This window comes from Monodelphis domestica, chromosome 2 (assembly GCF_027887165.1).
Source record: "Monodelphis domestica isolate mMonDom1 chromosome 2, mMonDom1.pri, whole genome shotgun sequence".
Classification (NCBI taxonomy): Eukaryota; Metazoa; Chordata; class Mammalia; order Didelphimorphia; family Didelphidae; genus Monodelphis; species Monodelphis domestica.
In genome coordinates this window covers 83,217,364-83,231,155 of record NC_077228.1, presented here as the reverse complement: position 1 = coordinate 83,231,155, position 13,792 = coordinate 83,217,364, and the positions used below count along the sequence as shown (strand labels likewise).

Genomic DNA, 13,792 nt, shown 5'->3' with positions numbered 1-13,792 from the left:
TTGTTTCTTGTATTCTCAATGAGTAGGAGATGAGGTGTTAGGAAGGAAAGAATTCCAAACTGAAAACAACAAAATTGGTTGTTGTTGTTTTAAAAAAAAAAGGATTCCTTATTTCACAAGTCTCACTAGAGCTCTTAAAAAGTTCAGCTTAAAATACTAACAACATGCAATGGGTTCGAATCAAGAACACATGTGATACCCAGCGGAATCACACGTCGGCTACGGGGGGGGGGGGGGGGGGGGGGGGGCGGGGGAGGGAGGAGGGAGGAAAAGAAAATGATCTTTGTCTTTAATGAATAATGCATGGAAATGATCAAATAAAATACTATTAAAAAAAAGTTCAGCTTAACAAACATTCAATTTATATAAAACTTTTCAAAAATACACCTTGAGTAAAGTAACATTAAAAAGTCCATTATTTTCAACTGAAATATCTCCTAGTTTTGGTCAATTTCTTTCTGTTGGATCTCATATAGATTTAGAAAACCTTCTCATCAAAATTCTTTTGCCAGGGAGTTGAGCTTCCAGGAAGGAAAAGGAATACAGATGATTCCATCTCTCTAACACCTCAGCCTCCCACATTTCTTAGATATGAAAAATATTTTAATTTCTGAAGACATATCTTGTAAAGTTCAATTTAAAATGCATTATATTTTTATCAAAGAGTAAGATTATTTCATTAACAATATTATCACTTATTTTGACATTATAGCCACTCAGAAAACTGTTCACTGGTTAATTTTATAAGCAAAGAAATATAGGTAAGTATATAAATGAATAAATGATTTTTAAAAACATAAGTCAAGGAGCAGCTGGGTAGCTCAGTGGATTGAGAACCAGGCCTAGAGACGGGAGGTCCTAGGTTCAAATCTGGCCTCAGCCACTTCCTAGCTGTGTGACTCTGGGCAAATCACTTGACCCCCATTGCCTAGCCCTTACCACTCTTCAGCCTTGGAACCAATACACAGTATTAACTCTAAAATGGAAGGTAAGGGTTTAAAAAAAAAAACATAAGTCAAGCTGGGTAGGGTGTAGGCAACATTAAATGGCTTTCTAAAATTAAACAACTAACTAACAGTAGAAGAGAACTCAAAATATAGAACTCAACTCCCAATTCAACATTTTCTTCTCCTGAATTACATTTCTGTTTTATATAACATTAGTGGGCTCATTCAATTAGATTCATCAGTCATGTTTAATTTAGTCTAAACCTGGCCCCAAACAAGTTTTCTGTGCCTAGTTTCCTCATCTATAAAATGATGGGGTTGCTTTTAGAGTTGTCATTGGCAGAGGAGCCAGTTTCATGATGAAGATTTTCAAGAAGGCTTGGATGGGGAAGACCATCACTTTTGAGATCAAAATTTAATTTGAAAATGTCAAGGCTAAGACACAAGATATAGATGATATTTCCTGCACTTAACAAAGAATTATTTTTGCCAGCAAGCATCCAGAGGACAGACAGTCTGTCTGACTACAACATTCAGAACGAGTCTACCCTTCATCTTGTACTAAGGCTCCAGGGGGGAATAACAAAAAAAGCAAGAAATCTTATTACATAACCCTCTTAAAGGAAAAAAAAACTCTCTAAAAGGATAATTATTAGAGAAAGTTAATCTCGTCATATTAGAATACTACAAGGTGAATATATACTAAACAAACCCTCTTTGGCAAGAGTGCTTTTCTGATGAATGTGATGCTGACCAACCCATTCTGACAAATATGATAGATTGAGACAAGTGTTGTCTAACCTACTGCTTTACAAAGTCAAAAGATAAGTAAATGTGTCAATTATTTATCTCAACTAAAAATAAATTATGAGTTGAAATCAATGGTTTCTAAAGTACCTTTTAGCTCTAAATCTACGATCAAATAAACTATATAGATGCCTCTGTGAAAAAAAAAACAGTATTATAGTATTCATGCCATTTGGATGAAATGACATTATTGACTTCTCCCCAGAATGGTGGACTGCAGGGAGAAGAGACAGTTTTACATGTGGTCTATTTCTTCAGACCAGGCAAATTAACCGAGATAAAATGTTTCACTTCTCTCCTACCTTCCCATTCAATTCTCCAAGAAAAGGAATGTAAATGTGATCTAGTTAATCAGTTAGAACCTAACATTACTATTGGACATTTTAGAAACAATGTAGATTAGGGAAGGTAGATTTTAGGTAATTCTGTTAACAAACAAGTTAAAGTGAATGTGTTAATATTATTATTAGTTTAGTCAACATCAAGAGGTTGTTGTGATTTTCCCTGTTCCCCTTTTATTTCCTTCTGGCACTACCCCATTTCCCAGGTATGTCCCCAGGTGCACATACTTCTTGTTCTGAAGGACTCATTCACACCTCACTCCCTTCTCCTTGACTGCTTCCCTTCTTATACAATATCTTTGTGCTTCACTTTCTTCCCTCACTAAACTCCAAAGAATAGCAAGACATCAGCCACCTACATGAAAAAGTTATTTTTTAGATTGTACCTCACTCAAATCTCACCTATGATCACATCAGCAAATAGAAGACTTTCTGTGAACATATTTTGACAAGTTAAAAGAACTGAACAATTACATTTCCTATTCTCCCTAACATGACTTTGTCATTGGTATTGCAGTGAAAGATAACAAAGACCATATGAGTTATTTCAATGTTGCATGCCTATCTGTCAAAGGGACACTTGAAGTAGCTATGAAATGCAACACTACAATTCCTTGTAACCATAAACAAAGAATGAAAACATTGATATTGATGACAAAATGGACAGTAAAGAAAAAATTCACTGATTTATGCATTCATTCAATAAAAATGTATTAAGCTTCTACAACTAGCAAAGCCTAGAATTGGGTAGAGGGGGGATGAAAAAAGGCCCTGGGACATTTCTCTTCCAAGGGAGAGAAAACACATTTATATACATAAATAAGTATAAGATAATTTGAAAAGGAATAAAACACTAAAAAGTCTGGAAAGGCCTAGCAATTGATCTCTGATCTGAGACTAGAAGAAAACTAAGACACAAAGATGGGCAAAGAGCAATTCCAGCTCTGATGCCAGTTGGGGAGTGGGGCGGAGGGAACAGAAAAATGAATGTTGAATTCTGGGAAACAATAAGAGAAGGGGTGGGAGGAACAAGTGTTTCTTAGGTGTTTACCCATGTGCTAGACACTGTGCTAAGTATTTATCTCATTTGATCAATAAGAAGGCAGTTTGGCTAAAATGGATATTATTTGATAAGAGTAATATAAAGTGTCAACATGGAATCTAGAAACCCCAAACTTGTAGGCCTAGTAAGATCTGATGTACCTCAAGTTTTAGGACTAGATTGTAAATTGGAGACCCCAAAGCTTGTGCTTGTTCCTGGTTTCTGTGAGAATCCACCCTCAAGGGAATCTCAGGCTAGCAGCTTCAGACTGAATAATGGACCCTAAAGTCAAAGACAATCCCAATTTGGTGGGGCTAATCCAAGTGACTCTTGAGCACCAACCTCATAATCCTCGAAAGGGGGCTGTGATACAGTGGGAGATGCTTCTAGAGTCAAGAATAGTGTGGCTTGGCCCCATCTAATTCAGATAGTCATTAACCTTAGGGTCCATTATTCAGTCTCAAACTGCTAGCCTGAGATTCCCTTGAGGGTGGATTCTCACTGGAATGTGGAACAAGTATGAGCTTTGGGGTCTCCAATTTACAATCTAGTCCTAAAACCTGGGGTTCCTCAGATCTTACTAGGTAATAAGTTTGGGGTTTTTAGATTCCATGCTGACAAAAGTAAGTCAGAAAAGGTAGACTGTTTAGGATTTTAAATGTCAAGCTAAGGAATTTGTATTTTATCAAAGGAAAAATGGGGGAGGGGGCTTCTGAATGTACTTGATTAGCATAGTGATATGGCCTTATTTGTACTTCAGGAAAATTATTTTGGCCGTAGAAGAAGAGATAGAAGTTGATATTCCATTTAAAATAACCACAGATAGAATAAAATACCTGGGAGGGAGTATATGTGTCAAAACAAACCAAGGAACTACATGAACATAATTATAAAACACTTTTTATACAAATAAAGTCAGATGTAAATATAGGGAAAATATTAATTGTTCATGGATGGGCAGAGCCAAATTATTAACATTATAATCCTATGTAAAATAATCTATTGATTCCATGCCATCCCAATTAAATTACCAAAAGAAATTTTACTGAGTCAGAAAAAATAATAACAGAATTTGTTTGGAAGAATAAAAGGTTAAAATATCAAAGGAATTAATGAAAAAAATCTAAAGGAAGTAAGTATAGTAGTAGCCAATTTTAAATTGCATTATAAAGCAGTAATTATCAAAACTATCTGGTACTGGCTTAGAAATAGAAAAGTAGAACAGTGGAACAGAACAGACATACAACAAACAGCAGTAAAAGATTACAGTAATTTAGTATTTCTTACAAACACAGATCTAGGATTTGAAGATAACAAATTACTATTTGGAAAATATTACTGGGATAACTGAAAACTTGTTTGTCAGAAACTCAGGGTAGACCAATATATTACATTATTCAATAAGATCAAAATAGACACATGATCTAGACATGAAAGGAAATATCATAAGTAAATTAGAAGAACAGGGAACATACTACCAACCAGAGTTCTGGATAAAATAAGAATGTATGAGTCAACAACAACAAAATGGAGAGCATTGTGAAATGTAAAATGGATTAATTTTTCGTACATTAAATTGAAACATTTATGTACAATAAAATAAATGCTGCCAAGATGGGGAGGAAATTAGAAAATTGCGGGATAGGGGGATTTTATAGACAGTCCCTCAGATAAAGGTCTCACATCTAAAATATATAATGAACTTTTTCAGATTTATAGGAATAAGAGCCATCCCCCAACTGATAAATGGGCAAAAAATATATGAACAGACAATTTTCATCTAAAGAAAACAAAGTCATATATGGGTATATGAAGAAATGCTTCAGATCACTACTGATTAGAGAAATGAAATGTAGAGAAAAGATGATGGTCAGAACTAAGATATTTTTTTGAGTGGAGCAAAGGAGACAAATATAAAAAATATTGTAGAAATAAGAATTATAAGACTTAGCAAGTGACTCAGTGCATAATTAAGGATGGTGGTGAGAGATGGTGAAGAGTCAAAGATGACTCTAAGGTTGTGAATTAGGGTGAAAAGAAAGATGGTAGTGGCCTTGACCTCAATAGGTAAGTTTGAAAAAGGGGTAGGTTTAGGGCAAAGACAACTAATTTCCATGTTGGACACACCAAATTTGAAGTAAAGAGTACATCCAGATGGAGATGTCTATTAGGGAACTGGTTCATGGCACAGTATTTTGTATCTTCTTAGAGATGATACTGAGGTGAGCTAATGAAGATTCCAGAGGAAGAGGGTATAGAAAGAGAAGAGGCCCCAGTATAGATATTTTAAGAACATCTTCCCCTAATGGAGAAGGGCATGGATAATAATCTAGCGAAGGAGACTGAGAAGGAATTATTAGGCAGAAGATCAAGAAGGGTAGAAAGACTATCCAGGAAGAAAGGCTTTAAATCAAAGAGAGGTCAAGAAAAATGAGAACTGATAGAAGACCAAAAAATTTAGGAATACTCAAACAATATAATTCACTGAACATGCAAATACGTTTAAGTGACTTAATGAAACAAATTAAAATTATTGGGCAGCTAGGTCATGCAGTCAGGAGAGTAATAGGGCTAGAGTCAGGAAAACTTATCTTCATGAGTTCGAATCTGACCTCAGACATTTCCTAGCTATATGCTCTTGGGCAAGTCATTTAACCCTGTTTGCCTCAGCTTCTTTATCTGTAAAATGAGCTGGAGAAAGAAATGGCAAACCATTCCAGTATCTTTTCCAAGAAAAACTCAAATGAGATTGTGATGAGTCAATCACAACTGAAAGACAACAGGAAAGATAAATTAATAAAGAAAATGAATTCAGTAAGGGTGAATGACCCGATATAAAAAAAAAAAGGCCACTGGATTTGGAGTCAAAAGTCCTGGATTGAAATCCTAGTTCTACCTCTTAATAGATATGTGACCCCAGGCAAGTCATTTAACCTCTCTTGGCCTCACTTTCTTTATGTGTAAAATGAGAGGATTGTACCATGTGACCTCCAAGGTTTTTACAACTCTAAATCTATAACATTCCTCTCAATGTAGAAACCACTAAACTATAACACAGCATCACAAATTTAAATGGACCTCAGAGACTAACAATTCCAACCCTTTCATTTTACAAATGAGGAAACTGAGGCATGGAAAGGTTAAGTCCCTTAACCAGGGCCCCACAGTCAGTAAGACTGAGGAAGAATTTGAACTCAGGTCTTCCTGACTCCAAGTTCAATGCCTTCTCTGCCTCACACTAACACTCAGAGCAAATAAGATGAGACAAATTAATGTTCTCAATATTATAATGAAAATGAACATTTCCAAAAAGTCTCCTTCCACATAAATCCTTCCTTGTTTACTGTATTAAAACCCATATTCAAATTTTTTTAAAACCCATACTTGTTTAAATAGCTAAGAAGCAATCAATCTACTTTTAACACAACATCAATTTATAGTCATTTATAAAAGAAACAAAAACAAAATTCAGATTTCTAAGGTCATATTCTCAGCATGATTAGTAATGTGAATCTAGCTTAAGAAAAGAAAAATAAATCAAAGAAAGAAAAAATTGGCATGCAAGACTGAAGGATTCTACCAAACTAGAATTTTGTTTCTTAAATTTCGTGATAATTTGTGCTAATGAAATTCAGGTAGTTGAATGTCAAGTCCCAGGACCCTAAAGGGAAGACTGCCTCAAGCATGGATAATAAAAGCTCCCATGAACCTCACAGAGAGGTACCACTTCTTATGAAAGAAATTGAAAAGTAAATAGAATCACATTACAATGAACCCAATGAAATTTTAAGGGCTAGAGTGCAAAGGGAAATATATTTTTGTTTCAAAGCCCTTTTAAAGTACAGGCATACCATATTACACACACATTTCTTTAGGAATGATAAAAAGAAATACAAATGTTTTCTACATATGCAATCAGAGATAATTAATCATAAATGAACACAAATATGAACAGCTTCAGCTTAGGCAACAAACATTTATTGCACCCCTACTGTGTGTGTGGCAGTGGCCTAGAGGATGAGAGATACAAACTTGACAAATGTTCTATTTCCTGTCATTAAATTCACATGCCATTATTGAAAGTTTTTCACAACAGCTTTTCCTCCTCTCCTAAGAGGGTTTTGCTCTTACAGAAAAGAGTCCTTGCCCTCAACCTGGACACTGACTAGCAGCAAAGCAATTGGATGTCTATATTACCGGGCTGGCTACACAATTAAACAAAGAAGTCTACAAATTTCTTTAAAAGTCGTTAACCTTGAAACATAGTTGCCTTAAAGTACCTGTGACAAAGTTCAAGTTTTCAGGGTTGAAGGCAAGATGCAGGTTCCTTTGCACTCCCATCCCCCATAATCGAAGATGAGTAAAGGGCAGTTTTAGACCCGAGAACAATTCCTTGTCTGTTCTGCACTTATCCAGAAGACCCTTTAAAATGCTTCTGGGAACCTCTTGCTCATTTGAAACACTTATAAGGAAAAACGGTCCCTAGAGAGTAATAAATGGCAGAAAACAACTCATTTTTGGCTTTTTTCTTTTCCTTACCTGGATCATGGAAAGGCACCAAAGCAAAGTTGAAGAGTGGTCTCTTGGGTCTCTTCAAAGACGTCTCCAAGATTTTGGATGCCCCTTCAATAACTTGAACTAAGTCATCGTACATGGAACCAGTGACATCGAAAACAAAAGCCAAGGTGGATGCCCCCTCCGGGATCTCCTCAGTACCACCGGGGTCCTTCTTGGGGCTGGCATCTTGAGCTAAGGAAGAAGAAAGTAGAGCCAACAAGAGCAGCGTGTGAACTCCCACTCTCCAGCAGGGGACAATTTCCCAGGAAATCATTTTTTTTTCCGAGTGTCTAAGCAATGTGCTTAGCCCTCCTCAATAACCAGCAGAAGGCTTCCTCTTAGAGTAATTCATTAGATCTTTTAAATCTCTTTGAACAGGTTTGGAGGGGAGGGAGTAATAGTTTGGAACTGAGGGTCTAATTTGTGTAAACCCGAAAACTCCAATCCCTGGTGGGGGTTGGAAAGGGCAAAGATGCTGCAGTTTTTGTTTGAAGGTAGTTTCTGACTCTCCCCTGCTGCTCTATTTGCCTTTAGGGCTTTGGCAGCGCCTCAAGGAGTGAGGGGGGAGAGCCCCATCTCTGCCCCCTGCATGCTGCTGTGAGTTGCTTGCTCCTGAAGCCTTTGGCGGGAGTCCCGAGATTGCTCTTCTGCTGCTTGCTGCTTGCTGCTGCTGCTGTTGTTGCTGCTGTTGCTGCTGTTGCTGCTGTTGCTGCTGCTGTTGCTGCTGCAGCTGCCGTTTCCACCTCTGCTTCGCCGGCGGCGGCAGCGGCTGCTGCTGCTGCTGCTGCTAAGGTTCTGAGAGGCTTTGGCCAGAGACTGAGGCTCCCAACTTTCCACTGCTGCTGCTCAGAATCAAGGAGGGGAATCCTGACTCAGCCTCTACTTCTGATTGGTCAATTGCATTACTCTCACTCCCCCCCCCCCTTTGCTTTTGGAGGCCCCTCTTTAGGCTGACTTCTTTAAACTGACTTTAGGGTCAGGCATTATCAGAGGAGTGCTCACTCTTCTAGGGAGCTCCCCTCTAAAAGGCAGCGTGCCTAACCTGCAAAAATGCCAGCGTAAACAATGGCATCTAAGAATGTGTGGCAAAAACCCAAACTCGAGGGACACAAGACAAAGGAAAGTTTCTCTGATGTGAACGAAGCTGTCTCAAACACCTATTTCAAAATTTTCTGCAGAAGCCAAGGTACCGCACGCAGCCCAGCCTCCTTCTCGCACCAGCCCCAAGTCCGATCCGACCCGGCCAGGAGGGGGCGCTGACGAGACGCCCCTCTTAGAAAAGCTCCCAGCTGGGCAGCTGCCATGCTTCTGTTCTTTGATCTCTGAGCTCCCTGGGGTCTACGGGGCTGTGGTAAAAGCAGGAAGAATAGAGCCAGAGTAAAAGGAAGAGACTTGGGGGAAATGGGAAATGTGAGAAGCAGCAGGGATTAGGACTAGAGGAACAGGAACAGGGCATGTGGTTGATTGTAAGCAAAAGGGAATGAGAATAAGGAGACTGAAAACTTGGTGAGGGCAGAGGGTTAGAGGAAGAGAGCTATGAATGATGAAAAGGTTTAAGAAATGTGGAAGAACCCTGAAGTTAAAGAAAGCAATGGAGGATGACTTGGAAAGTTTAATTACCATGGTTTCTATTCTCTGAGAACATTCAGCTCTTCCGAGGAAAAGAACTGAGGACAGGATTTATTGTAAAGCTTAACTGGGACATCCCTCATTTTAAATCTCCCACTCTCCCCATATATAACAGCCCTTTTAAATGTCTCAGCCAAAGGTCCATAAAATGGTGTTCCCCTCACCCCCAATATCATTCTCTTGCCAATAACTTTAAGGAAACTTAGTCCCTTGGAAAACATTACAAAGTTTCTCTGTGTTATTACACACATTACATTATTACTAACACCGGTCAGAGGGTGGGCAAAGCTGAGGGAAAAGCTTAGGATTTTGGTTGTTTAAAAAAAAAATTATTTTTTCCCTTGAGGTACAGTGTATAGTGCTCCAAAGTGAACTTAAGAAAATGAATCTACCAATGTTCAGAGCAGGCATTGGACCATATGTCTTGGAAAGAGCTTTTTTTTTTTTCTTTGAAGCCTTTGATTTTATGCTAAGTACCTTTTCTCCAAGGCCAGCCATTGTTTTTGTGGTGTTTCTACTGGATGTCTCTCAGTGGACTTGCAAAGACCATTAAATGGTGGATATGTATGGGGAGAGGGAGGGATAGAGTGGGATAGAGGAAAGGCAAGAAAGGAGGGCAGGGGACAGGAATGATCTTCTTTCCTTAAGTTACTAGCTCCTCTGTTTACCTGGATTGGGGGTTATTTGTCATTTCGAGAATTTTCAGAGTCCAATGTCTTTCAAGTGATCTTGTTGCAAGGAACTGAGCCATACCTAAGTATGTGTTGTAGCTAAGAGACCTCTGAAGGGAGCATATGTTTGAAGCAAGCATTCTTGTATGACTTCATCATCCTACTCAAACTATTAGTAGTGTGTCATCAAGCTCAAGATTGCTTTTATAGTTGCCAAAGTGCAGTAGTTTGTTTAGAATAAGAGGAAGAATAGATGAAGAGGACATTTCAGTCCTGAGAGTTTACCCTTCCCTATCTTCTTTATCCTTCTTGAATTGATTACTAAATGGGGTGGTTGAGGTCACCCAAGAGGCCCCCTTCTGCTCAGAAGAATATCTAATGTTCTTACTCCTTGATAGCTGACAAATCCTTCTGTATGAGTATCATAATTTCAGTTTAATGCTTTGGTCCCAGGTAAAAACAACTCTAGGTCTAATGCAGAGTTCTTACCTCAGTAGACTCTTTTAAAAAATTATATATATATATATATATATATACATATATATATATATATATAGTGGTTAAATGTTCAAACATTCTGCAACAGGTTGTTCCCATAAGTGGAAACCAATTATTTTCAGTTAATTACAAATGAATTTCTGATTCCTTCCTGAGAGCAGATTTTGATAGGAAGAAAGCCATTGGGACAATTGGTATCTGAGTTGTGGGAACTCTCTCCACAGTGTGGAAGGCAACTCAAACCTGAAAACAGACTCACCAAATTCCCATCCTTTTTGTCTCTTGCCACCTAAACCCTCATCTCTTACCAGAAATTGAAAATAAGAAAGAACTTACGATGAAATAACATGGAAATAGTAAGTTACTAGTTAGTAGTCAGGATAGTCTCCTAACTTAGGAAAGATATTTGAATCTCAATTTCCTTATTTTAAAAAAATGAGGGTGCTAGAATCGATTTCTGAAGTATTCCTGCCATCCTATAAATACTATTTTTAACTGGTTTATTATAATTGAGTTACTTAGTAATTTGTGATAAAGAAATTGCCTATTAGAAAGAGTAGTATAAGTTTTATCTAAGTATTCACTAATAATTTTCTTTCAAATTGGGAGAAATGGAGTGGGGGAAAACAAAATACATTTTCCTACTGAATGCTCTCTCAAAAATCCCACATTATTGTCACATTCAGTGACCCTTTTTTCAGTCTTCATTCTGCTTGACTTCTTGTCTTCTCTTGACACTGATGATCAACTTTCCTCTTGACTACTGCTTCCTCTCTTGGTTTTGGAGACCCTGGTTTTCCTCCCACGTCTCTGACAACTTTTTCTTTGTTTTCTTCACTGGCTCTTCATTTCTTTTCAATCCCCTCATGTAAAGGTCTGCAAAGGGTTTATCCTTAGCTCTCTTTTCTTCTCATATCAGTCTCCTTCACCTTCACATCTTCAATTGGATCTCAGAAGGGTCAGTACCATAGATCACCCCCAAATTTATATCAACATTGCTGACCCCTCTCTGAGACTGAGATTTATATCTATAACTGCCAACAGAATGTCTTTGATTACCTGTACCAATGGCACAAATAGCTCTAAAACTAAGCTAAACTTATTCTTCTTGGCAACTCTACACCTTCATATTTCACAGTTTCAGTCTACAACACCACCATTTACTCAATTTTCTTTTGGTCATAGCCTGGAGATTGCTTTTGACCCTTTCTTGTCACTTGAATCTCATAGACAGTCAATCTCCAGATCCTATCAATTTCTCAACATCTCATACATTCCATCCCTCCCTTCTGTTTCCACTGCAAACGACCTTATATCCATCCTCCTTACCACCTAGTTGGACTATTGCAGTAGCCTTCTAACCAGCCTCCCTATCTACCTCCATTCTCTTCCCAATGTCATTCAACTCACAATCTATTGTTGTCATGGTGTTGTCACTGCCTCAGAAATCTCCAGTGGCTGTCCTTTTAGCTTTTGAGTAAAGTCCAAACAACTCTGCCTGGCCCTGAAGACCCTTCACAATCTTTTACCACCTTTCTTTTCCAGCCTTATATCATCCCCCACCCTTTATACTGTACTCCAGCTATGCTTTGCTCATTTCCGACCCCAGGCTCAAGCTCCCAGGCATTTGCTCTCATTCTATGTCTGCAATATACTTTCTACTCTCTGCACCTATTAAATACCTATACATCTTTTAATGTTGAAAACAAAATTATAATAAAAATGTAACTTCCTTTATGAAGCCTTCTTAGATGACTGTCAATAACAACTTTCTATTACAGGCTTTACCCAGTACCTTGTCTTGAACTGCTATAATGCACTTGAGTAACATTGTAAACTAGGAAGACAGGGACCAAACCTGGTTTAAACTTGGAATTAGTATCTTGGGGTACTTAGATGGCACAGTGAATAGACAGCCAAGCCTCTAGATGGGAGAACCTGGGTTCCAATATGGTCTCAGACACTTCCCAGCTGTGTGACCCTGGGCAAGTCACTTGACCCCCATTGCCTAGCAATGAGATAGCACAGAGGATAGGATGCCAGACCTACAGTTGGGAAGACCTGGGTTCAAATGTGGCCTCAGATACTTCCTATCTTTGTGGCCCTGGGCAAGTCACTTAACCCCAACTGCCTAGCCCTTACCTCTCTTCTGACTTAGAATTGATGCTTAATTCAATTCTAAGGCACAAGGTATACCTGGAATCTTTAAGCTTCATTATCTATCCAAGAAGAGTTCAAGACATCTCATGAGTAGGTATTATATATTGAAAACAAGACAATTTTCCATTAATATAAATATGTTGATAAGAAGCATAGAATTTAGAGTGGGAAGAGAGTTTAGAGATCTTCTAGCCTAAATCTTCATCTTGCAGATGAAGAAATAGATTTATAGAGCTGATAATATTTCCTCAGAGACATAGAAAATCATAAGTGTCAAACCCAGGACTTAAATTCAGACCTTTTTCCACCAAGAGCATTAAATATTCTTTCATCTGTACCAGAATGCCAAAAAATAGGTAATAGCCATTCATCATCTTGAAGACAATGATTAAGCTGTTTTTCATCTCCAGTCTAGACTAATGACTTACAAACTAGGGGTGAGAGAATAGTCCATACCTCTGAGGAAACTTCTTTTGCTCATAGAAATCAGCAACTCATCTGCAATTTAAAGTCTTAAAGAATTTTCTGGGGGAGGGAAAGTTAAATAATTTTACTCCTAGTCACAAAACTTGAACCGCCAGATCTTCTAAATACAAGGTTGACCTGCCTGTTGCCCTTCTTCCCTACATTTGCTAAGAACTTCCATGATTTTTATATTGATTTGACTTGACTTGAATTTGAAGGATAAGAACAATAATTTAAAGGAAATGGTGGCAAATCATTGATTTCATAGCACAATATAACACCATTCCACTCCAGATACTAATTTTCTCCCAAACTTAGACTCGAATTAATTTCATATCCCTTGTAACACACATTTCTACAGGGGAATTTGCTGCTTTTAATTGCATTAAAAAACAGGGTATTCATGAACCAACTAGAGTAGAAACATTTGGCACAGTTAAGAAACTGAAAAACAGACCAAAATAAAGTTGGAATATTTTTTTCTTGCTTTGTATCCCTTAAAGAAGCAATAAAAGGACACAAAGTCATCATAATGTTGTGACTGGAAAATTAATCATGTCAAATATTCCCCTATACTAATCAAGTTATAAGTCTGGAATGGACTTATAAAAAACAGATGTTTACATTCTTGTTCTCCTTTGGTACTAATGTCAAGAGAAGAGAGCGCAGAGTGAC

At 37.8% G+C, this 13,792-nt stretch overlaps 1 protein-coding gene across 3 annotated transcripts in view; it reads right to left on the bottom strand.

Annotated features, from left to right (window-relative positions):
* HMCN1 (hemicentin 1) overlaps window positions 1-8,552 on the bottom strand; it is a 520,282-nt gene extending 511,730 nt beyond the window's left edge. Inside the window, exon 1 of one of the 3 annotated variants that reach the window (XM_056815653.1) lies at window positions 7,677-8,552. In XM_056815653.1, coding sequence (XP_056671631.1) covers window positions 7,677-7,968 — 292 coding nt within the window. In that variant the 5' untranslated portion in view covers window positions 7,969-8,552. The remainder of the gene's footprint in view (window positions 1-7,676) is intronic. The other 2 variants (XM_001375804.3, XM_016430009.2) reach the window with 2 other exon arrangements.
* Window positions 8,553-13,792: the final 5,240 nt, after the last annotated feature.